Source organism: Corvus hawaiiensis, chromosome 8, assembly GCF_020740725.1.
Source record: "Corvus hawaiiensis isolate bCorHaw1 chromosome 8, bCorHaw1.pri.cur, whole genome shotgun sequence".
In the NCBI taxonomy this organism is placed as follows: domain Eukaryota; kingdom Metazoa; phylum Chordata; class Aves; order Passeriformes; family Corvidae; genus Corvus; species Corvus hawaiiensis.
Window position 1 is genome coordinate 13,029,286 of NC_063220.1, and position 23,778 is coordinate 13,053,063.

The 23,778-nt window shown below is 56.2% G+C and overlaps 4 protein-coding genes across 10 annotated transcripts in view; 1 reads left to right on the plus strand and 3 right to left on the minus strand.

Moving 5' to 3' along the window:
* The window catches only part of CNNM2 (cyclin and CBS domain divalent metal cation transport mediator 2), a 119,376-nt gene extending 111,451 nt beyond the window's left edge, over positions 1-7,925 (minus strand). The window contains exon 1 of the mRNA XM_048311172.1: positions 6,341-7,925. Within this exon, the coding sequence (XP_048167129.1) occupies positions 6,341-7,910 (1,570 nt within the window). The 5' untranslated portion in view covers positions 7,911-7,925. The remainder of the gene's footprint in view (positions 1-6,340) is intronic.
* A 3,061-nt stretch (positions 7,926-10,986) lies between these two features.
* On the minus strand, positions 10,987-15,537 carry AS3MT (arsenite methyltransferase). Of its 5 annotated transcripts, XM_048311784.1 has the most exons (11): positions 15,088-15,155; positions 14,774-14,814; positions 14,136-14,263; positions 13,879-14,029; positions 13,669-13,805; positions 13,306-13,375; positions 12,989-13,070; positions 12,771-12,902; positions 12,523-12,665; positions 12,027-12,161; positions 10,987-11,186 (listed from the first exon to the last, which is right to left on the minus strand). In XM_048311784.1, coding segments are annotated over exons 1-11 (1,119 nt in total). In that variant the 5' UTR covers positions 15,089-15,155; the 3' UTR covers positions 10,987-11,087. The 5 variants fall into 5 exon arrangements, with proteins under 5 accessions (XP_048167741.1, XP_048167739.1, XP_048167738.1 ...); XM_048311782.1 differs by lacking the exon at positions 14,774-14,814 and having other exon boundaries at positions 12,027-12,163; positions 12,531-12,665; positions 15,088-15,535; XM_048311781.1 differs by lacking the exon at positions 14,774-14,814 and having other exon boundaries at positions 10,987-11,242; positions 15,088-15,535.
* A 95-nt stretch (positions 15,538-15,632) lies between these two features.
* BORCS7 (BLOC-1 related complex subunit 7) lies at positions 15,633-18,821 on the minus strand. 2 transcript variants are annotated; one of them, XM_048311785.1, is made up of 5 exons: positions 18,669-18,821; positions 18,211-18,273; positions 17,723-17,766; positions 17,301-17,321; positions 15,633-16,852 (listed from the first exon to the last, which is right to left on the minus strand). In XM_048311785.1, exons 1-5 carry the CDS (start codon positions 18,807-18,809, stop codon positions 16,801-16,803), a joined length of 321 nt encoding a protein of 106 aa, XP_048167742.1. In that variant the 5' UTR covers positions 18,810-18,821; the 3' UTR covers positions 15,633-16,800. The 2 variants fall into 2 exon arrangements, with proteins under 2 accessions (XP_048167742.1, XP_048167743.1); XM_048311786.1 differs by having other exon boundaries at positions 16,760-16,912.
* An 882-nt stretch (positions 18,822-19,703) lies between these two features.
* On the plus strand, positions 19,704-23,725 carry LOC125329082 (steroid 17-alpha-hydroxylase/17,20 lyase). Of its 2 annotated transcripts, none has more exons than XM_048310423.1 (8): positions 19,704-20,047; positions 20,524-20,662; positions 21,178-21,407; positions 21,625-21,711; positions 21,802-22,011; positions 22,254-22,423; positions 22,508-22,611; positions 22,852-23,725. In XM_048310423.1, the coding sequence occupies exons 1-8, from the start codon at positions 19,709-19,711 to the stop codon at positions 23,115-23,117; spliced, it is 1,545 nt and encodes a 514-aa protein (XP_048166380.1). In that variant the 5' UTR covers positions 19,704-19,708; the 3' UTR covers positions 23,118-23,725. The 2 variants fall into 2 exon arrangements, with proteins under 2 accessions (XP_048166380.1, XP_048166381.1); XM_048310424.1 differs by having other exon boundaries at positions 19,704-20,032.
* The last annotated feature ends 53 nt before the right edge of the window (positions 23,726-23,778 follow it).

Below are 23,778 nucleotides of genomic sequence, written 5' to 3' on the forward strand. Positions count from 1 at the left end.
TGAAACTACTTTGAATCCTCCAGGTCTTAATTCCTGCGCAGTGGGATGTGTGCCCTCCAAGTGAGCAAGACAAAATCTGACACCAGACAACACCAGGAAGATGAGTAGATCTTGTCACAGTTATTAGTGGCACTGACACTCCAAGTTAAGCAGCCTAATAACCCCCACAATACTTCCCCTCACTATAATGATTCCTTCAATAACACAGGAAGGGGACTCGGGCTCATAACACATATGAAGTGTGAGGTGGCTCATGTCCTCATTTCCTAAATTACCAGCTAGAGTGACACCATAGCCTGACAAAACAAAACCTACCTTTGGATGGCTTCATACATAACTGACAATCAGAAATGTACTTCTAGACCCACCTTTCTCTGCCACTAGCACTACACAGCTACAGACAGGAGACACCAACTACTGGTGTTTGTTTCTGTGCAAGAGCTGACAAAGGTTCAGTGTTGATCAGACATACTCACAGAGAGAAATAAGCATCTAGGGCTATTTAATAAAGACAGTATCTTTAGTCCCAGAACTTCCTGAATCACAGCCTGATGAGATCAGTAAGCTTCCGTAGGGAACAAAATAAATTGGCTCTTTTCTAATACTTTCTCTAAGCAGCCCCAGCCATTGTCAGAAGTGACCTGCTGCAGAGGATTCGCTGTTATTGTTCTTATGCCCTCAGAGTCAACTGAAGTTCACTGAGAAAATGTTCTGCTCCTCAGAACCTCATGTCGGCCAAGAAAAAAAAAGAAACTCAAAAAAATTCTCAGACCTGGAAGGACACTGCAATGGTTAAACTACCTGATCAGTTTCACACACTAATGAGTTTGCTCAGAAGTTGACATTCTACTCCTTTGGTCTATCCTGCTCCAAAACTGGCTGTGAAATGCTTTTGGCTGCACAGACTGACCTGAAGTTAACATCTGTGCCTATTACAGATAACGTTTACAGACACAGAGAAAGCAGATAGGAGCATGGTTCACTTGTGGTGGAATTCACTCCCATCAGCTTCAGCACAGGAAAGCATTTGCTAACTGAGCAAACAGCTGAGGGGAGGAAAAAGCAACTTCTTGTGTTTGTCGAACGACAAGAGTTGCGAACAATCGGTTAAAAAGCAATCAAAGAATCATATCCAACATGGGCATCAAACTCAAACCTCTACTGCTTAAGCCATTGAATTCACTTATTCCTCTCCCTGCCAGCCACCTGAAAGATGTTTCTTCCTACTCTCAGCACCAGAAGGAGTCCTCAGCTGGGCTCCTCACCAAGGCTGCTCTCCTAGTAGCCTCTCTTCTCCTGGTCCCTATAAAACGTTCCCAGTCGGGAGCCCAGGAAGAACTGGAGCTGTTCCTGATGCATTCCCCTTGGCGCCTCTCCCTCAGCATACCAGCAGGGGGGCTGCCTGCAGTAACCCACATCCGCTGCTCTCCAGTGGAACGAGCACGCATCCCCCAGGAGCTCTGCAAGGCCAGCAAAGCTCTTGGCAGTGCAGTACCTGCGGGTGCTGCGCTGTCAGACAGCCAAGGAACAGTTTGTCACGAGGCAACCCCCACCCCCCCATGCAATTTTTGTTCAGGGAATAAATCTGCAGGCATAGCATGCTAAGACTTCTGCTTCTTGGTGGCAAATTCCTTCCCACCTACCACTCCCCTACTCTCTTCACAAAGTCTCCACACTGGACCTCCTCAACACCCTCTCTGTAACATGAATTTCCCCAAAAGGATCGGAGGAGGTGCCTTTTATTAGCTAAGCAGCCTTGAAAATGATATTGTTTTCCAAGAAGTTTTACGTGCCTTTCATAATCCCAGAAAGGATTTATGTAGTTTCTTCCACTTTCTCGTAATGCTGCAGTCACAGGGTTACACGGAAAATGCACCCAGGAGACAGTCAACCTGCTAGATAAACAAGAAAGTGAGCATTCAGACCTACTAAATCAAAGTTACTCAAGGGTAGACTGGACTCAGATTCAGCAGGTCATAAAACTTGAAAGGAACCAGTAAAGAAGCCACCTACAAACCTGGCTTAGAGCTGCACCAGAAAGGTAAGTGACCTAGTAAAAAAAAAAAAAAAAAAGCTCCTCAGGCCAAGTGACCTAATAACAGAAAAAAAACCCCTCAGACTAACAACAGGGATGCACAACTTTGGATCCGTGGGCTAGGAATTACTTGCTATCGTACCTGTTTCCAAAAAGAGGATCTCTATGCTCAAAAGAGAAGTAGGTCTAAGTATTCTTCTCTGCACTCAAAAGTCAGAAGTTTATGTTTCAGGCTGCTGGGGCTTGGTTTTCTTTTGAGGGGGAAGAGGAATGAGAAAAAAAATGGACATTTTTCCCCAACATCCACTCTAAATACAGCCACCAAACATACATGCTACTAAAACCAGACAATACAAGAACAACAGAGCCTGAAGAAAGTATCGATCAAGCTAAATACATTGTTTTTAGGAAGGACAGATCTTTTAAGGTCCAGTTGGCAATGATTTTAATAAGGAATCCAGGAGTTTTCTCAAGGCTGCCATGTGATTCAGAAAACAAGAGCTCAGAACTGCTGCACAGTTATTGTGGCTTCTTTGCAACAGGTTAGTAAGCTCGGATCTGTAGTATAAAATAATAGTGGAAACAGATATAAATAAGATCAAAACATATGACTCAAAGTTCCCAGATAAGGAGAACTCCAACTGAGAAACTGCTGCCCTCCAAAGCCATCCAGGCCACCAGGAACACAGCTGTACAATGGCTTGCAGAAAGTGGGCCAATCTGGAAATATTAGTATTACAATGTGAGGCTTTTCAAGCTGAATTTCTGTAGCTCCAGCAGACAGGGAGCTAGAAATAGAAAGCTTTGGATTTAGGATCACACATGCAGAGATCTGCCTGAAAAGCACCAAGAGCAAGTGCCAGAGAACATTTAAGCAGAGACCTAGGAAGACTGTCAAAAAGGAACAGAAAACAACAACCACAACAACAACAAAAAGCAGGTCCACACACATGTTGACAAGAAAAAGGAGATCTGTGGAGACAGTTCACCAGCTTCTTTCTAAAAATGATTCTGTAGTTCTTTTACTCTCTGCTGTAGATTAGGAGCCACGACAAATCAATCCTGGAACAGGTAACGCCTTGCTCCCCTTTACAGCAACAGCCAACATCAGATTAGCTCAGAGTGAAATCATTTCAAACTAGATACCTCTTTGCTCTAAGTAAAGTCAGGCAGGTCCTTTCCTCAGCCAGTAGAAAAGGTACCTTAGACTCCATTGCATTAAATTTGAATGATTGAATTCAAGTTAAGCACTCAGCCTGCTCAACCTGTAGGCAAGTGGATTTGACAGCTCTGGTAAAGGTTTAAGGTCTGTTTTTAGAAGAGAAAAATTGCACCTATTTCAAAAGCTATTTATTTATTTGCAAGTAAACCATGCTTTTTAGAGGAGAAGCTTGTTTGTGGACTGCTTCAGGAATCATGTTTATTCACACTTTAGGAGATTTGAGCGGCAAGGGAGTGGGAACATGCTGAAGCTCTTTTAAAATTAAGTTTCTTGCCTGGCAGCGTGGAAGTGAAACAGATACTTACTTTACAATTCTGGTCAAAGAATGTTAACAATAGGCCCACCACCAAATCCTCCTGCTGTTCAGCCTAAGCACTAGAAACAACTACAGAACTACCCATTTCATCTTCTGCAACAGCATAAGGATGCATATCCTGCCATGCTTGGCTTTTAATCTCCTCCCTGTAAGCTTCCACTCCATACTTAGGTTAAGAATGTTTTGCTTCTGCCCAAAATGTGAGTTTCAAAACCCCACCCACCCAGCTAATTATCAAAAAAGAAACCATCCTCTCTCCTCAAATCAGTTAAAGGTATTACCTGACAGCACTATCACAAGAGCTGCCTGTTGCACCCAACAGTGGTAGCAGGGGCCTGGCTATCAAAAAAAGACACACTTGTGAGTTTTGAAGCAAGCTGGCTGTGGCAGAAGATCACTGATGGGAAGGGAATGATTAAAAACTGTAAGCTTATTTATTTCCAACACTCTACTGGAGAGTAACATGCAATTTGATTCTCACCCTTAATTTGTACATTCTCATGGGAATTTGGCAAGGTTGTTCTAAAGAAGAAAATTGGAAGAGCCCTTGCAAAATACACTGTGCTATGCCAGATCAAGCCAGCTATCAGTTATTTACATTCATTTCAAAGGACACAATGGAAGCCACTTATTTCCACTATATCTGCACTTTTTAAAGAGAAACCAGTTAAGATAGAGCTGATCCTAACACAGGGCTTGCCCATACAGACCAACCAGCACAGCAACATTTACGTATGCTCAAATGAGCCTGAATTAATTCCCAACTACAGAGACTATTCCAGGACTCAGCTATCTCAGGAGGGAACACACACGTTAGGAAGTGATCCTGAACTTGTGCTACTGGGATGTTTCCTAGCGCAGGCAAGAGAAGCCCTCTGGCTACCAGGGAAAGTGATCTCCAGTCTGCACCCTCCAAGCCATCCAGGAGAATTTTTAAGGAGCCTATTTGAAGCACCAGTTTCAGGAACTGTAAGGAGGCATTTGGCTTAGCCATACTCGCAGGATTAAAGCGCACACCTAATTCTCCCAGCTGTTAAATAAAAGGACTGCTATGCTAACACACAGGAGTGTTAGCATACTTTCAGACAAGGGAAATAAACATCCATTTCTTCAGACACATTGCTGCATACAGAACTAGAAAACACCCACAAGTCTCACTACAGGCTAAGAACCCTATTGTGCTATCTGGAGTCTGAACAACAGGGACTGAGGGGAAGAAGAACCACCCTCTACTTGCACATGCAGCAAAATCCACCTTAACCAGCCAACAGTTAAGTGACATCCCTGAGTTTCCCACATCCAAGCTGCAGATCCTGCAGCATAGAAACCACAGTCAAGGGAGGCTCTCCCTCATCTCTCCTTCAACACCTCCAAAACCAAATAAGACTTCCCCATCTCTACACACAGACTGAAAGAGATAAAGATAACCACTGCTGCACCGGTCAGTAAAAAGCAGGAGTATGCTCACCTTCTATCCACAAAGATGAAATAAAGATGAGGTAAGCCTCCAAATCCCCAATATTGAATTAAGCAGGATGAAGAAGATCAAATGCCATGACACCAGAGCTTAGCATGTGGACAAAACGGCACCTGAAGCTTAAGGTGCAATTTAAACTTATCTGGAAAGAACATTCACCAATCCACAAAGTTTTTTTCAAGGTTACTTTTGCAGTTAATAAAAGGTGAACTCAAATATTCCCCACTAGATTTCCCCTCTCAAGCAAATCACCTCCCAGGAACCATGCTGTTCTGTGGTACTTTGATCAGATCTCCCTGGGTATGAACAGTCTGGTGGCACTCCAAATGGCCTTTCTTTTTCCAGCACAGGAGTCCACACATCCAAACTGTCTGAAATTTCACTTAACAGCTACTTTGAAAGCTCCCTCCTGCACAGGCCATAGAGCATTATTATTTAGCTTGCAGACAAGAACAGATATTAAAAGAAAAACAAAAAGAGGTTTTCCCTTTCTCATAACCAAGAGCTTCTAACAAGAATTAAGATGCGTTTGTCAAGTCAACACCACCTACAATTAAGACAAAGGTGGAAAGCCTCAGTCCCGTTCTGATGCAACTAATACCCAAGCTACACCAAAGAGGTAGAAAGGGTCACGTCTCTGCTGAGGCTGTGGTCCTGAGGCACAGGGAAGCCTGGGAAAAAAGAGCTGTAACTCTGAAGTGCAGCACCAACAGGTGCTTTGGAACATATTTTAAGACACTGAAATGATTTATGAGTTACAAGATCAAAGTGTCAATCAAAGTAACTAGAACACGAGCAGGGAGCTGAGGTCGGCTGGCTGAGCCTATGAATGGAGCTAAAGCGCCTTGTTTATCTCAGCACGTGTGTGCACTGAGCCTGAAAGGCACCCGAGCAGCCCACCCACTCCTCCCCGTCAGGCCAGCTGAAAAAGCACAGAGAAGACACAGCCAAGGAATGGGCGCAGATTCCCGTCAGTGGTTCTCACTATAACGGACAGATGACTGGAAAAAGCAAGAAAGAAAACAACCTTGCTTGGCACTACGCCCACACACACATCCCAGTGCAGTGGGGGAAAAAAGGCTGGGGGCACATCCCAGACGTGGATCAGCTTTCTGGCCCAGGGAACGAGCAGACCTGGCAGATGCCTAAATACTGGTCACTCACTGTCCAGAATGCACCTTCCCACACCCCTCCGCGAGCAGGAACCCCAGAGGCCCCCCTGCAGAGCTCCCCTGCTGCAAGTAGGTAGATGCTGACCCCACCGCGCACCCGCCACAGGCACGAGCCCACCTTTCTTGAACTCCTCCAGCATGGCATCGAGCTTGGTGTCATTGAAGACAAAATGCAGCGGGTGGTTGTAGAAGCGGGTGATGGTCTTGAGTGGCGTGCAGTCATCGGGGTCCACAAAAGCCAGGTCCTTAACAAACAGCAAGTCCACAATGTTGGAGCGGTCACCCTCAAAAACAGGGATGCGGGTGTAACCGCTCTCCATGATCTCGGACATAGTGTTGAAGTCGAGCACAGCCTCGGCGGCGATCATAAAGCAGTCTCGGAGGGGAGTCATCACGTCCTCCACAGTCTTGGTGCGCAGTTCCAGGGCTCCTTGGATAATGTTGAGCTCCTCCTTGACTAGATCGTTATAAGGGTCGGTGACCCGCAGCATCTCCAACAACTTCTCACGGTTATAGACCGTGCCGATCTCCTGGCCCAGGACACAGTCCAGCAATTTGCTGACAGGGTAGGAGGCCGGGAAGGTCATCATCATGAAAAACTTGGTGAGGAAGATGGTGTTGGCGCCCACGGCCAGGCCGTGCCGAGAGCAAATAGCCTGCGGCACGATCTCGCCGAAGATGACGATACCGATGGTGGAGACCACCACGGCCACCAGCCCAGAGCCGGCAATGTCGTCCAGGAGGATGGTAAGCGTGGTGTTGACCAGGACATTGCCCAGCAGGAGGGAGCACAGCAGGTAGTTGCCCTGACGCCGCACAGGCTCGATGCGCTTGGCGTAGTTCTTCTCTTTGTCCGTGCCACAGTTCTGCACGATGCGCAGCTCCATGGGGTCCAGGGCCATCAGGCCCAGGTTGAGGCCACTGAACATGCCCGAGAGGCACAAGAGGAGTGAGATGAAGATGACCTGCAGCCAGAAGGGCAGCAAGAACTTCTTCTCCTCGCCCACAATCATCTTGGTGTCCTCGCCGTCATGGTAGATCCAAGTGGTCTCACCCCAGGGCGGGGGTCCCGCCGGCCCCTCGCCGCCTGCCAGCCCTCCGGGAGCCCCGGGCCCCAGGGCAGCGGCGGCAGGGGCCGAGACGGAGGTGCACAGGTAGTAGGACTTGCTCTTCTCCGTTTTGCGCAGGGGCTTAATCTCGATCTCGATGATGCCCGAGGTGCGGCGGTTGAGCACGATGTGCGGCAGGATGATGATGTCCGAGGTGCGGATGCCGCAGCGCTGCGGGGCCCCGCCGCTGCCCGCCGATCCGCCGCCGCCCCCGCCACCGCCGCGACCCGCCGGCCCCGCCGCCGCCCGCCCGCCCCGCCGCCGCTCGTGCTCCGTGAAGGCGATGCGCGACCACGTCTCGTTGTTGATGTTCTGCCCGTAGACCCGCAGTTTCACCCGCGTCCGCTCGCTCACCCGCAGCGCGCCCCCCTCCATGAAGGAGACGTCGTCCGTGTCCTCCAGCCGCAGGCCGATGATCACCGTCTCCTCCGCCGCCGGCGGGGGCACGACGGCGGCGGGCGGCGCGGCAGCGGCAGCGGCCGGGGGCCGCCGGCCCAGGCAGCCGCCGAGCAGCAGCAGCAGCAGCACCCGCGCCCCCCGGCCGCCCCCCGCCATGTTCCCACCGGGCAGCGCGGCCATCTTTAGTCAGGGCTCGGCGCCGCCGCGGCCCCGCATCACCGCGCGGCGCCTGCGGCGTGCCCCGGCTCCCCCGGCGGCGGCGGTGGCGGCGGGCGCGGCGGCGGCGGCGGGCGAGACGCGGGCTCGGCTGCCCGCGGGACCCGACGGGCGGCGACTGCCGGGCCGTGCCGACCAGCGCCGCCTCTACCCGCGCCCGCCCCGCCCCGCCCCGCCCGCCGAGCGGGGGAGGGGCCCAGACTGGGAGCAGCCAATCAGCGCCCGCCTTCTCGCCAATCAGCGCCAGGCCACGCCCCCGACGCGCCCCGCCCCCTCCCCAGCCCCGGGGGCGCGTGACTCCGGTGTGTACGCCGGGCGCGCGGGGGCGGGGCCGGCCGCCAGGCCGCGGCCAATGGCGACGGTGCTCGGGGCAGGAGGGGGCGGAGCCTTAGGAGGGGCGCGACCAATGGGGGTGCGGTGCGGCCGGAGCGCCCGGCGCTCGGCGGGAGCCACCCCGGGAGCGCCCGCGCCGGGGCACGGGGCGCCCGAACGGGCCGGGCGATCCCGCTCTCCCCACTCCCCCCGTCGCTCCCGCCCGGCCCACGGCGGCCTCCGCTCCCCTCGGACCCGCCGCGCCGCTCGCCCCCTTCGGCGGCCCGGGAGCGCCGCCCCGCGTCCCCGCGCCGCACCGGTCGGCGGTCGCGCAGCGCCCCCTGGCGGCCCCGCTGCGCCTCGCAGGCCCGGCCTAACGGGGCGCATCCCGGTGCGTCCCGCCGCGATCCGCTGCGGTGGGGGCGGCTCTTTCAGCCGTGCCCGTTCCCTGGTCGGCCCCGAGCCGCCGCCGCTGCAATACCGTGCGACGTTCAGAAATCGAGCCGTCACACTGCGGCCCCCGGGCACCGTCCGCCCCGACACCTCCTCAGTTGCGTCGCGCCTGAGAGCGGAATTAACCATTAAATACTGGTTTTAACCATTAAATACGCTGCTCCCTCACCTCTGCTCTGCTCCGCCGCCCTGTGGGGAGTGGGGCGAGCGGGTCCGGGGTTTGGAGCTCCCATGGAGAACGTCCGAAGCCGCCCCGGTTGTCCCGCTCCGCTCATCCTCAGTGCATGGATGCACGGAGGGCCGACAGCCCCGATTCAGGAAAGCACCTGTAAACTACCGTGTGCCATGTCCCACCGCCCCGAGAGCCCGGCTGTTCCCAAGGCCGCGGCTGCTGTCCCAACACACACCCCACACCCGGTCATCATCGCTCCATGTCCATCGGTCATGAAGGAGCCAGGAAACAGTTCAGCATCCTGGACAGACAGAGACGAACAGCCATGGGAGCAGCCAGCGTGTCTTGTAGTGGCTGACACCCTTTAGAGGAGGTAAAACAACCTCCCTTCTGTTTAAGTGCTTGGAAAATGGAAGAATAAGTTGTGCAGGGCAACCCAATACAGTGTGGAGCAGAGCACAGTGCTCTGGGGCTGTAGTCACAGCCAAATCTCCAAATCTCATTCAGCTCATCCTGAGGGAGTTCCGCAGGCCTAGTTCCCCAGGGAGGTGACAGGTGTCCCTGAGCCACAGCGGCACCCTGCTAACCACACTGAACAGGGACTCAGGAATCCCTTCTCTTTCCCCTCGGAGTGAATCAGACCATCACAACTTCTGGCTGCTGCCATCACAACACCCTGTCTGCCTGCTGAGGGAGGACACCAATGCTGCAGAGCTTCACACTAGGAGGACAGGATTTGGGCCATCTCTACAATCACCAAAATACACAGACTGGGGTGTTGGACAAATTATGTTGAAGTTCCTCACATGGGATGGGGCTGCAGGACTCCTCTTTTCATACATTGGTGGCTGAAAACCCCAAGACTGGGCGTGCACAAGCAAAGCCAGGCAGAGAGGACACCACTGCATCAACAACCTGGTGAAGACCTCTAATGCTCCACATCAAAGTCAAGTTCTCTTAGCTGCTTCCTCCCTGACATGCTGAGAACTTGGGAAAAACACAGTGCTATGCAAATGCAGTGGCATTTAAGCTGCGGCCTTTTTCTGTATGCACAGAGAGGGGATCTCACTGTGGGTGCAGCTCTTCCCAGGCAAGTTGAAAGGCCAAGCCAGGGAATCATGTCTTTTTAATGAAGGGATTTGCAGCTAGGACCCCTCTGCCCCACCTGCTCTACCGTTCCCACTGGGAAGACTGTCTTTGATAACAGGAGCTAATTGCTGCAAACCTCCCAGGATGAGCTACTGGGGACTTGGATGAAGTCTTTGTAAGTAATCTAGGAAGAGGGCTGGGGGTGGGGTGTGTGTATTAAACAGCTTCTTCCTCCCAAGGTCCTATCAGTGAGGTCATTCCACAAAATTTCACAACAATTTCAGGGGTCCTGAACACCTGGACCCTCCTCAGCTGCTGCTACTGTTACTGCAGAACATCCTTGGCAACGGCCCATGTTTGTTTTTGAACCCAAATTTTACTGGGTTTTGCTTCTTAACTTCCCTCATGCCACAGCAAGATGATGTTTAAGTGGCAGAGATGGGAAATTTGGTCCCCCCTGGAAAATCACTGTGAGGAGGGGTGGAAATGGTCCCTCATTTCTAAGTTTAGCTGTTCAGCAGCCCCCAGCTTTTCCCAAACACCTTCTGTGGGCCAGGTCCTGTGGGATTCATGCTGGGCAGCAGGAATGCAGCCCATCACGTCCCATCACAGCCTCAAAGCCCCTGCACCTTGCTCTTTGCCTGCTGTGGGATGCAGCTGGACGCGTTTCTGCTTTTCCAGAATTGCTGTATTTCCCTGCAGAACTCCGCAGGTGCAATGCCTGCAGGGGACTCAAGGCTTTCAAACTAGATGGGAATCCGGGGGAAAACAGAAACCTCAGTGGCACTGCACAGGGAAGGAGAGAGCAATCCCCATCTCCTGGAATGGGCTGCAGGGCTACTAGTGAGACAGACTGTCCCTGCCTGTGTGCCCAAGCCACAGAGCCACTGCCAGCCCCACACTGAGGGGACCCACAGGATGGGTCCTCACTGCAACCAGGCACAACCTGCCCCACCAGTCCTGCCAGGGAAGCACAGCACCCCCCAGCCCTGAGGCAGCCACAAGCACACAGCCTTTGAGCTCAGACATTTATTTGCTCTCAGGTAGAAGACGTCACTGGGGCCAAGTCCTCTCACCCCACCGGCTTCCAACGGTGTGGGGGCACCACTCGCCACTCAGCAGCACCCTGGGGGACCACAGGTGCCACCAGGACAGCAGGCAGGACCTGGGGCTGTCAGCCGCTCCAGCAGCTGGAAGGGATCACGGATCTTCTCCTGGAGGGCAGGGAAAAACCCAGGGCAGGATCAGGCCAGTGGGAAGGAAGAGGCACCTGAGAAAGTGGCATTTGCCCCTGGTTCAATCCCTGCCAGCAGAGCAACCCAAGCAGACCCTCCTTAGCTATCATGGGGGGCAGCTCCTGAGTCACCCCAGCTGCTTTTCCCTGCGGCGAGGAATAAGCCAAGAGCTTGTCTGGGACTTTGGCTCTTCTTTTATCTGAGAAATGCCTCCTTGGACAGAGATCTGAGAAAATCTCCCCTTCCTAAGTACAAGGCTGTATTTCAGGGATATGCAGCTGCAGGGTGTTATCTCCCTTGTCTCTCCTGGCCCATCTACAGGCCGGAGGGACCACCAAGGAGAAGGGAGAGGCTTCCAGCAGATAGAATGCTTTGTGCTGCAGGGTCAGGGTTGGCAGCCAGGGCCAGCCTGCTCTTCCATCAGCAGCCGCGAGAGCAATGGGCAGGAAAGAACTGTGAGGATGGGCCATCAGCTCCCTGGGGCAGGCTGTGCACAGCCATGCCCTCAGGAGAAGGATGATTCCCCTTGGGAAACCTCAGGGAAGTCCAGCTGTCAGCCTCACCAGTCTCCATGGATATGTTGCAGTGGTTAGAGAAGACCCCCCTTTGGAGAACTCCAGCTTGGGCAGGGGTACACTTTGTCCCAACTCAGGCACCAGGCACCATTCTTGGTGTCCCATGAGCTCCTGCCCAGCTCAGAAGGACTCAGGTGTCATGGTATCATGCCACAGCCCCTCTGATACCCCAGAGCAACTCTGATGGCATGGGACACCCATGTCCCAATTCCTTAGCCCAGCCACAGAGCTGCCTTCTGCCAACCTTCACTCCCTTGCGACAGCAGCCCTGCAGTGCTGCGGCATTGGCCCCGCCAGCTCGGATCAGGAACTCCTCTGCAAACCTGGAGCTCTGCAAGATTGCAGCCATCTCAGCATCCACGTCCACCACCTCTCCTTCCTGGGGGCAGAGGAATGGTCACAGGCCTGGGGTCCTGGATATATGTCCCAGGGGCTCCAGCCACCCAGCCAGATGATAGGGAGAGTGAAAGCAGGGGCACATCTTGGCCCAAAACCTGAAGAAACACCCGCAAAACCCAAGCTTCTGGGAAGCCACCATGGATGTCCTGCTTCTACCTTTACCACAATGCAGCGCATGTATCTGTCTCCCTTTCCTGCCCATTTGCACTCCCCTGGGTTTACACAGCCCCTCTGCTCCCACCCACCACCCCCTCCACCAAAGCTTGCCCCCCAGATCACAGAGGATGCTGCTGAGTAGCAGCTTCATTGGCTTTAACCCTTCCCTGCACGTCTCCCCTCACCTTGAAGGTGAAGTTGGCATCAAACACCAGCTCTCGCTCGTGCCCCATGATCCTGCCTTTGTAGATGACCTGTCCTGGCCCAGCCTGGGTGCCACCCGGCACCTTGAACAGGCGGAAAGTTGCAGAAACAAAGCGGCAGTCACCTACAAGGGAGAGGGTGGTGGGTTGGGCACTGAACACCTGGGTTGGGATCCCAGCAGAGCTCCCCACAGCTGCCCAGAGCTGACACTGCCTGGCTGGATCCTCACCGACAATGCCCTCCAGCTCCTTGTTGCCAATGGTGATGGGGCTGGCGGTGACCAGGCATGGGGGGCTGAACCCCACCTCCTCAGCAATGCTGTACAGGTCTCTCCAGTACAGGGCTCCTGCCAGGCATTCTCCTGGCATGAGACCACAGACATGGGGGATAGAGGCAAAGGTCCAGTCCCCCCATGCCATGTCACCCCCATCCCACAGCCCTACGCACCCCACAGCACCCGGTGCCTCCGGACGGTCTCGCTCAGGCGCTGGCTGGCGTAAATGTCACTGAAGTACATCTCTCCCCCAGGCTAGAAGGCAGCAAGGAGTGAAGGGAGACCTCAAGAAGCAAAGGGACAAAAGGGGCAGGGAGAATTGGGAATCCCCATATCCTACCCTGCTTGGGACCCTCTGCCGAGACGCCCTCCTCTGACCCCATCCTGCACCCCTGCCTTGCTGGATCCCATTTGCTGCTTCTCAGTGGCACCCCAACAACAGGGCCACCCCAAGCCTGCTTTGGTGCCACAGGCACCAGCCCACCATCACCTTCAACACACGGAAGGCCTCCCGCAGCACAGCAGTCTTGTCAGGGGCAAGGTTGATCACGCAGTTGGAACTGTGGAGGAGGAGACCAAGGCTTATTTGCAGCCTCTTGCACACTTAACACCACCAGCTGCTGCACATCCACCAGCTGCTGTGTGTCCCATCACTTCACACAGGACTTGGAAACACCAATTTGACCATGAAAAGCGCAGTTTATACTCCCAGACTCTAGCCCAAACTCTGGCGTGGGATTTCCCTTTTCCTAACACGTGCTTCTGAAGCAGGTGACACATTGGGATGCAGACCCAGCCCACAGCCCCAGGAAGCAGCAGGACTGGGGGTGACTGTGCCCTGCACGGCACCTACATGACAATATCGTAGCGCTCATCAGCCAGCCCGGCATCACCCAGCTTCTCCATGTAACCATGGACAAACTCCACGTTTGGCTTCCGGTAGCCAAACTTATCCATGTGGTAGGCGATGTGCTTCTTTGCCACCTCAACCTGGCAGGAGGAAGGGAACAGTGTGGGGGGGGTTGCTGGGAGGATGAGGGGGAGCCCCAGATCTGTGCCGTACTTGGCCCTCGGTCATATCTATCCCGGTGACGTGGCCCTGCTCCCCAACCAGCTGGCTCAGCGGGTAGCAGTCCCTGCCACTGCCGCTGCCCAGGTCCAGGATCCAGCACGACGACAGGCACTCAGGGATCACCAGACCACAGCCGTAGTACCTGGGTGGATGCAGAGCTGAGCAGGGTGGAGGTGGCCCATGGCACAGCCGAGAAGGGGCTGCAGCCCATGGGGATGTGGCAATGGAGGAGAGACCCTGGGGTTTACCTGGCCACCACCTCCTCATGGACACGCTCCAGAGCATCTCTCACTGCCTTGGGAAGGGGCCTGGCTGAGGTGGTGCACGCATTGGTTTTGAGGTCCTCTGACTTCTGCAGCTCTTTGCCATAGTAATCCTGAGATGAGAAGGACAGAGGCCACTAAACTGTGGCAAGCCATGCCCTGCAAGCTCCCCGTGCTCCAAAACATGGGGCCCATGCCTGCACTCAGCCTGCACATGCCCGCATGTCCTCTGGCACTGGCACTCTCATTTCCACTCAGCCAAAAACTATGCCAAGATCAGGCATCCCGTTGTCCCCATCCTCCCCAGCTCCCTTTGCTCACATGCACAGATGTGTTTGTGCAGGAGGGAATTTAATTCCCATTTGCAGTAACTTTGCATGCTGCAGCCACCATTTTTCTGGCCGAGAAGGATGCAGGGAACAAGGGCAGGGAGATGCCGGGTTGCTCAGCCCCCCATCCCTGTGCGCAACAGGAGCAGAGCTGCCAACTGCACCTGACATTTTTGTCTGGGCCCCGAAACAAGCATTATCCTCTGGCAGCATCAGGAACCCTGGCACAGCCCAGGCACACACACCCTGCCCAACTGCCCCATCCCTCTGCCAGTCCCCATCTGTGCCCCTCACCTGCACATCCTGGTGGATCTGCTCTCTGCAGGGAGTTGCCACTACAAAGAGAATGTGGGGCTGACACCACAGAGGTGGGCACCACACCAGGTCCTCCGAAGAGCTCTGAATCCCCCTCTTCCCCACTTTTTGCTCTCCCCCAGCAGAACAGAGACCACCCCCCCACCCCAAAAAAACCCCAGTCCCAGCTGCCCTTGAGAGATGAGCCCCCAAAACATCCCTGTAGGGTAAATCCCCCCTCCCCTGCTTTGCAGAGAGCCCTTGGACCCGAGGGCAGCCCCAGCACTCCCCACAGAAGCCCTGGGCTGCCTTACTGCCTCCAGCTGCAGCACCTCAGGTGGACTCTGCCCAGCCTGGGCCTCGCTCCTCCCCGATACCCTGTGCTGTCCTGGCATCCTGTGCTGCCCGGGCCTGGATTCCGCCCTGACACCGGCTCCCGCCTGCCCAGGCCCCTGGCACCCAGCCCCGCAGGCGCACAGGCACAGCGAGGGCTGCTGGCCCTGCTCCCGTGGTGGGCACGCTGCCATCATTCATGGTTCTTGATGCACCCACACCCCCAAAACCCACCCTGCTGCCTGTTCCCCAACAACTCTGCACCTCCACGGTGCAGCCCTGTCCCTGCTTGCCCCAAAGGGGCAGGTTTAATGCCACAGGTTTAATGCCACAGGACTGCTGTAGCCTCTGCAGAGGACAGGACCTTGGAAGGGACAAGCCACCTGCGACAAGGTCACACTGCCTCTGCAAAGCCCTCGGAGCTGAAGCAGAATGGGGGACCCTGGGGGGCAGAGACCCACCATCCCAAACAGTCTCTCGATGCACAGGGACCGCCAGCAACGGAATCCAGGACAGACTGCTGCAGTTTGGTGGTGTTCAGGACAGCTTTTATTCCCAGCAAGAAAGTCACAGGGAAAACTCTCATTCCCAAAGTGCACCTGCAAAGCTGGGGTCAGAATGTCAACCAAGGCAAAAATACTGACAGAGATGGTGAAATCTAGCCCAGGAGGAGGCTCTGCAGCACAGGAGCCAGACTCCAGCAGTATTCCAACAGGAATGCGGCAGGCCAATGTCAGCTCTCAGCCTGCCTGCTCCTATCAGCTGCTGAAAAGCACACTCAGGGAAACAAGTGCTTCCCGTGCACTCCAAGTGCTCCAGATAAGTGACTTACCAAAAACAAGACACAGTATTTATAGTTGGGCCTGGATGTGAACAGGTCACTGGTCTTCAACAGAGCAGTGTAGAACTGAGCACACCAGCTCGTGATGCTCTCCTGCCTGATTCCTGGATGGGCCTTTGGATACATTCCCAACCAGATACAAACACACACCACAGCCAAGGCTGCTCCATCAAGAGCTGGAGCAGCAGCCCAGGAAAAGGAATGCAGTTGAAGGCCGAACGCAGCACACATGGGCTGACAAAGGGATGATGTTTCAAACTCTGGCAGAGTGGAAAATAAGATAACCACTTAGGAGGATGATGGCCAAACTACATCCAGCTAGGCCACTGGCAGATACGTGTGCCCAGATTCCTGGTTTCAGAAATTCTGTGCTGGGACCGGCACTTCAGCCTACACTGAAGCACCTCTCATCCACCCAGGCACTTGCAGCCCACACTGATTAAAATGCCCTAAATAAACTGCACTCTGTGCCACCTCTGTGGCTAAATACAGACCAGTGGCAAACTGCAGGCACCTGCATTTAAATGCCATGCCTCAACTCTGCTTTTCTTGCCGGGGTGCTGGTGTGGGCTGAGCACCTCACGCTACACGGGAAGTAAGCGGACAAAGGAATTGTTGGGAGGAGCAAAGCTTCAGGAAGTTTGTTTCAGCCAGGTCTGGATGCACAGGTGAGCATTCCAGAGCAGAGGTGTGGATGCAGGCTCACGAGAGGGGGCCATGTGCCCACAAACACAGACTCTGCACATATCCCAGCTGACATCCAGCATCATCCAGACATAGTTCTGAGCCCCGGAGGGGAGAGGACACTTCACTCCCTCAGCGCCAGTCAGGATGTCCTGCCTTCAGCTCCCCTTCATTTCAGCAAGTGACTCAGCTGGTCCTGCAGGTTTGACGAGCGCTCCACGCTGGGCACCAAGCAAGAGGAGATTCACAGTGAGATCTGCTCCCAGACTGTGCTGCGCTACCTGTGCCCGAGGGACCAGAGCAGCTCTAGTACTGGCACTACAGCAAAGAGAAACCCTGGAGTACCCTCTACCTCCTCTGTGTCCCCACAAGGCAAACCTCACTTTGCACACCCTACTGTACACAGCTCTGCTCCCACCACCCTCATCTCGACCACAAGCAGCCTCACAGGTGCTATCACATCAGTGAAACAGAAGGAAGCTTCGGTATGAATCCCATCTCTTTGCTCAAATTCCCATCTCTTCACACTATTGAAGCATTATCCTGCTGGGCCAGCATCTGCCTCAAAGGCAGCTGCAAAAACCTTCCCACTCTGCTTTCCCCCATCCAACTCCATCACCTTCCCCTTTGCACTCCCACGCATGTTCCCCAGGTCCTCCTAGAACTCACTTCTTTTGAATTGCTTCTTGCCTAGGTAAGAAAAGGAGAGACAAAAAGAGCATTAGAAAAACAAAATCTCAGTCACGGTTTATGTTATGTTGAACAAGGGCTCAAGAGGCCAAAACTCCAGGGTGTTTTTGGATTAAGTCCTGGGGTTCAGAAGCAGCACTGGCTTCTCCTTCTTGGTCCCAGGTGCATCATACACACTCATGGGAGACACAGTGCATGGCAAACACTCAGCTCCCACCCCGAAACAGCCTGAGGAGGGCTGGAAAACTCCACCTCCAGGGCCTGCTCAGCTTTGAAGAACTGAAAAAGAGGGATCAGTCTGAGCCAGCTCCATGCAAAGTCTTTAAGGAGAACAGAGAAGGACTGAGGGATCCACTCAGCCCCCAAGAGCGAATGCCTACTTACTGGTGTCCCCTACTTACTGGTACTGTAGATGAGTAGTTATTATGGCCATTTTTCTTAAACTCTGTGGAGAATAAAAAAAAGAATTAATGTCTACAGAAATCCCAGTGCAAGCTGTCCTAATGGCCCGGGGAGTTCCTCCAGCACAGCCACCACTGTATTGCTGCACTGACTGCAAAACACCCCCGTCAGTGTCTGTCAGCAGTGACACACTTCCGTCTCCTTTTCAGTGATAGGCAGAGACACAAGTGTTCTGTTTCAGCCCACAGTCCCTCGAGCTTTCTGTCAGAGAGGGCATAGCTTGAGGGCTGGCCAGGCTGCAGGACACTCGGAGTCCAGCAGCACTGGGTTTGAGGAAGCACTAAATTATTCTGGCCACCAGCCTTGCTGCCTGAAGTCATGTATTTCACTCCAGGGCTCCAGTAGCACGGCTGCAAACTGTTCTTACCACCCTCCTCTCCTCCTGTCCCTAGAAACACTGCTGCTAGAGCAGAAGAACACAGCTTACATCTTCCGAGTGCAATATGGCATCTTCTTGCATCACCATGTTTCTCGCAGCTTGACCCAGGAGCTAGAAGACAAACGCACAGACCAGGCTGAGACGCTGCAGCTTTGCGTTTCCCGAGGCCCCCGTGACGGCTGGCAGGGTGATACTCGGGGTGACACCGTGCGGGGATCACCGCGGTGCCGTGAGAGCACCTCCATCGGGAGCGCCTGAGGCACCGCTCCCACCTGTCACCCTGGAGAGCTGGCAGTCACCCTCCCGCCTGCCACCGCCGGAGTCCCGAGGCGCTGCCCAGCCGTGCCCGCATCCCGGTCCCGCTGTCCCCGTCCCTGCCCAGACACGAGAATGTGTTCCCTCCGCGGACTACAGCTCCCAGCGCGCATTGCGCCGCCCGCCCCGCTCCCAGCACCCCGCTCCGCTCCGGCCCTGTAACCGGCCGCCCGCCGGCACCCGCCGCTCACCTCGGCGCTGCGGGAGCCCTTAAGCACCTGCTTAGTGAGAGCGATCACATCGGTGCCGCAGCTCGTCACCTTCTCGGTCAAGAGCCCCTTCACCGAGTGCCCAAAGCGCGCCTGGGCGTCCGCCGCGCCCCCTGCCGCCATCTTACCCCGCCCGGCCCCCGCCCCGCCTACCCCGGGAACCGCTACGGCGAGCGCCGGGGGCCTGAAGGGTCGTGAAGGCACAGAGCTCGCGGTGGTCGGGAACCCTGCCGGGAGTGGCTTCTGTTCCCAAAGGACTCCCCCAGGACACCTCATCACCTCAGGCACAGACACCCACAGGCTGCCCAGCACTGACCAGGGCTGACAAGCACAGACCAAGGCTGACCAGCGCTGACCAGGGTTTCTCAGCACTGCCCAGGGCTGACCAGCACTGACGAGCTCTGACCAGGATTTCTCAGCGCTGGCCAGTGCTTCCCCTGTACTGCCCAGGGCTGACCAATGGTGCCAGGGGCTGACCAGCGCTCACCAGCACTGCCGAGGGCTGCCCAGCAGTGTCAAGTGCTACCTGTGTCTCCCCAGCACTGACAAGAGCTGATGATCAGAGATGCTCAGGGCTTCTCAGCATTTCTAGTGCTGCCCATTCCCTCCCGGGTCTGTCGAGGCGCTCCCAGGCTGGGTATGGATTCCAGCGCCCCACCAGATTCCCCCAGCTGTGCTCATGGCACCCAGGACAGACCTCGAGGGCTCAGCTGTCCCCACACCCCTGGCCCACCACAGGGCCCTGGGGACGGAACCCCAAGGACGGATCCGACCCTGGGCATCCCCTGGCCCCCAGCGCGCTGGAAGGAGCTCCCCCATGGCCACCCAGGGTGGCCGTGGCCCCGCTGCCCTCGCCCCCCGCCATGTGCCCACAGCTGCAGAGCTGGCCACGGGCCCAGCGCCCGGCTCCCCCCTCCTTGTCCCCCCCGATAAGGAGCCGAGCCCGCCTCAGAGTCAAGGCGACGACCCCGCAGCCGCTATAAGGGCCCCCCGCGCGCCGCAGCCCCGCAGCCGGCCCCGCCATGCCGCTGCTGGGTGCCCTGCTGCTGGCCCTGGCCCTGCTCTGCACCTGGCGGCTGGCGCGCCGGCGGGACTCCCTGGCAATGGCCACGGCGACAGGTCTGGGGCGCCCGCGGAGCCTGCCGGCCCTGCCGCTGGTGGGGAGCCTGCTGCAGCTGGCCGGGCACCCCCAGCTCCACCTGCGGCTGTGGCGCCTGCAGGGGCACTACGGCAGCCTCTACGCCCTCTGGATGGGCTCCCACTACGTGGTGGTGGTGAACAGCTATCGGCACGCCAGGGAGGTGCTGCTCAAGAAGGGCAAAGACTTCGCCGGACGGCCCCGCACCGTGAGTCGGCAGCAGGTTTGGGGACCCCTTCCCACTGTGGCGTGGGGTGAGGCGAGGGACGCTCCCAAGAAAGACACTGGCACGCAGCAGGGTCCGTGTCCCCTCCCCATCCTGCGCGCAGCAAGCCAGGGCCAGGGCAGCCCCTCCATACCCTGTTCTCCAGGGCAAGCCCTGTTATCCGCCATCCCAAGGGTGCCTGTTTTTCCTGCAGCTGGCTGCATCCCTGGGCACAGGGATGTGGGTTCAGGTACCACCAGGCTCCCTGCACCCCTTAAATTCCCTGGGCATCCTAGAGCTCCTAATCTTCGCATCTGTCCCCAAACCTCTTTATCAGTCCTTGGCAGGGGGAAGGCAAAGCTCATGTCCTGTGCTTTGCCTGCCTGCACTAACCCCCAGCCCCCCGGACCATCCCTGGGATGGGGTGAGATGATCATCCGTCCCCCGCGGGGCTCCCCAGCAGCGGGGTGACCCTGGGACTGCCTGTCCCTCAGGTGACCACGGACCTGCTGTCCCGGGGGGGCAAGGACATCGCCTTCGCCAGCTACGGACCCCTCTGGAAGTTCCAGCGCAAGCTGGTGCACACTGCCCTCTCGATGTTCGGGGAGGGCTCCCTCGCCCTCGAGAGGATCAGTAAGTGCCTCCCACCAGCCCCAGGCTCCCTCCCAGCTCTGGTTCCCACCCACGCAGGACTTTTTCTTCTTAAGTGCCCTGATTCCCTGTGAACCAAGGGAAGATTCCGGCTCAGCCCATGCCCCCCGCTATCCCCTCAGCTTGCCAGGCAGGGGCTCTGTTCCTCTCCTTCTATCCCCTGTACTTTACCAACACCTCTCCCTGTGTTTTCCACCCTGAACTTTAGTTCCCCTCACTCACAGATGGGGAAACTGAGGCATGGAGCCAGCAGCTCCCCGCTCCATCCAGGAGGACATCCTTGCACATCTCCATCCTCTCTGCTCCTCCACCCAGCATTGTCCCTTCTGCCCATCCCAGCCCCTCAGGGCCCAGCCCTGTCTGGGGGGTGCCCTCTGCAGGCTGCACATCCTGAATGAGCAGGGGACCCCTCCTTCCACCCCCCAGCTGCCCCTTTCACCCCCTTGGCTTAATCATCACTCCCTCATCACCCCCTGGCTGCCTCTCCTCCGCCCCAGTCTGCCGGGAGGCTGCATCCCTGTGTGAGACGCTCAGCGCTGCGCAGGACATGGCCCTGGACATGGCCCCCGAGCTCACACGGGCCGTCACCAACGTGGTCTGCTCCCTCTGCTTTAACTCCTCGTACCGGCGTGGGGACCCTGAGTTCGAAGCCATGCTGGAGTACAGCCAGGGAATCGTGGACACTGTGGCCAAGGAGAGCTTGGTGGACATCTTCCCCTGGCTCCAGGTGAGCAGGGACGTGGGCACTGCCCATTCCTCTCACCTCAGATGAGAGGAAGGAGCTGGGATGTGTCCTGTAGGAGCCCTCCTGAGTTAGGAGGGTCCCTGCCCTGGTGACCCACAGGAGCCAGTACACTGGTGGGCACAGAGTGACTGCCTGGGGGCCTGCAGGAGCTGGGCTGGGCTGAGCTGTAGTCTGTTGTAATGCAGCTTTTCTCCCTCAGATATTTCCCAACAAGGACCTGGCCCTGTTGAAGAAATGCCTCCATGTCCGGGACCAGCTGCTCCAGCAGAAATTCACTGAACACAAGGTGCCAGAAGGGCCAGGACAGGGAGATGCTGGAGCTGGGGCGGTGAGCACTGTGCCCAGGACAGCCTGGCTGATTCATGTTCCTCTGCAGGAAGCTTTCTGCAGAGACACCGTGAAGGACCTCATGGATGCCCTCCTGCAAGTGAGGCTCAGTGCTGAGAACAGCAGCCCCCCAGAGCCAGGGCTGGAGCTGACTGACGACCACCTCCTCATGACAGTGGGGGACATCTTTGGGGCTGGTGTGGAGACCACCACGACTGTGCTCAAATGGGCTGTGCTCTACCTGCTCCACTACCCTGAGGTAGGCTCTGCACCCCACAGCGGGGGGCCTGGGTTCCCTTCAGCACCAGGGATGTCATGGGGAGCTTTGGGGAAGGCTCAAAAGAGAAATCAGGCTCTGCAGATAAGCAAGATCAGGCTATGGGCACTTTACTTCTGCCCCACACAACATGACAGGACATGCTGATGATGCTGGGTGTACCCCACTATGCACAGGGCACCCTGCTCCCTGGGCTCCCACACCGGTCTTTGCTCCCCTCCCAGGTCCAGAGGAAGATCCAGGAGGAAATGGACCACAAGATCGGCCTGGTGCGTCACCCCCACCTCAGCGACCGCCCGCTGCTGCCCTACCTGGAGGCCACCATCAGTGAAGTGCTGCGCATCCGGCCCGTGTCCCCCCTGCTCATCCCACATGTGTCCCTTGCCGACACCAGGTGAGATCCTCCTGGGGCACATCCAGGTCGTGGGCAGAGACTGCGGGGAGGGAGCGACTGCCTCACTCTGTGTCCTCTTTGCAGCATTGGGGAATACTCCATCCCCAAGGGTGCCAGGGTCATCATCAACCTCTGGTCTGTGCACCACGACGAGAAGGAGTGGGACAAGCCTGAGGAGTTCAATCCTGGTGGGTTGTGTGATCCCCATCCTCTCCTGGGCCAGGGGATGGCAGGGTGGGTGCAGCAGGAGAGGCTGAGCCCTGGGGGACGCTTGGTGCTGGGAGGTTGGATCATGCTCCTGTCTGGGGCACTCGCACCTCTCTGCTCCTGCAGCTCCCACGAGGGACACACGTGTGATGAACTCGGGCAGGTCTCGGGCAGAAGGGATTGATCCCTGCTGATGCCAGTGATGCTCCTTCCCCTTGCAGGCCGCTTCCTGGATGAGCGGGGCCAGCACATCCATTCGCCCTCACCCAGCTACCTCCCCTTTGGAGCCGGGATCCGTGTCTGCCTGGGTAAAGTCCTGGCCAAGATGGAGCTCTTCCTCTTCCTGGCCTGGGTGCTGCAGAGGTTCACACTCGAGTGCCCTGAGGACCAGCCCCTGCCCTCACTGGAGGGCAAGTTTGGTGTCGTGCTGCAGGTGCAGAAGTTTCAGGTGAAGGCCAGGCTGAGGGAAGCCTGGAGAGCAGCCTAGTGATGGGGAGGAGCCCAGGATCCCGGGCAGTGGGGGGTGGGAGGTGGGACCACAGAGGCTGCCCCATGGATGGGGGGTTATCCAGATAAAGCTATTCCCAACACAGCATGGCTCCAGCAATTTTTTGGGCAGGAGATGGCGGGCAGGGTCTGGTGGGAGATGTATGGTGGCCCCACAACTTGCTGTCAGCACTGGGCTGAGCTGGGAGGCTGTGGCCTCTCTGCAGCAGCATGGAAGCTCCTGCCTGCTCACTGTCCTGAGCACTCACTGTCTGCCTGGAATTTGGCCATCACTCCAGCAGCAGCACAACCTTCCCATAACGCAAGGGGCCGTGTTTGCTTTGCTTTCACCAAAAAGTACTGTGCCATGGAGGGCAGCGTGTTAATTAGGTTTCTGGTTCTCTATTACTTGACCTCTTAATATTTAACTGAATAGCTGCACAGCTATGGCTCAGGGCCCCTGGAGGGAAAGCAGCCAAGGCAGAGGGGAAAGCCCCACAGAGCCCCAGCACAATGTGACATCCCAGCCCTGCACACCCCCTCATTTTCCCCCTGCTCTTTCTCTTGTTAGCAGGCAGGAAAACAGGCATAAACTTCCCCACCACTGAACTTCCTGCTCAGTGTGTTTGAGTTCTTTCAAACCCCCAGAACCTGGCTTTCAT

Coding starts and splice junctions, on each gene's coding strand:
- AS3MT (XM_048311780.1), bottom strand. CDS start 15,303: ATGATGGCAGCGTGCCCACCACGGGAGCAGGGCCAGCAGCCCTCGCTG. Junction 14,030..14,135: donor CATGAGGAGGTGGTGGCCAG/GTAAACCCCAGG, acceptor GCATCCACCCAG/GTACTACGGCTGTGGTCTGG. Junction 12,903..12,988: donor GAGGCACCGGGTGCTGTGGG/GTGCGTAGGGCT, acceptor GTCTCATGCCAG/GAGAATGCCTGGCAGGAGCC.
- BORCS7 (XM_048311785.1), bottom strand. CDS start 18,809: ATGGCGGCAGGGGGCGCGGCGGACGCCCAGGCGCGCTTTGGGCACTCG. Junction 18,274..18,668: donor AGGGCTCCCGCAGCGCCGAG/GTGAGCGGCGGG, acceptor TTTGTCTTCTAG/CTCCTGGGTCAAGCTGCGAG. Junction 17,322..17,722: donor ACTACTCATCTACAGTACCA/GTAAGTAGGGGA, acceptor TTTCTTACCTAG/GCAAGAAGCAATTCAAAAGA.
- LOC125329082 (XM_048310423.1), top strand. CDS start 19,709: ATGCCGCTGCTGGGTGCCCTGCTGCTGGCCCTGGCCCTGCTCTGCACC. Junction 20,663..21,177: donor CCTCGCCCTCGAGAGGATCA/GTAAGTGCCTCC, acceptor CCTCCGCCCCAG/TCTGCCGGGAGGCTGCATCC. Junction 22,424..22,507: donor GTGTCCCTTGCCGACACCAG/GTGAGATCCTCC, acceptor TCCTCTTTGCAG/CATTGGGGAATACTCCATCC.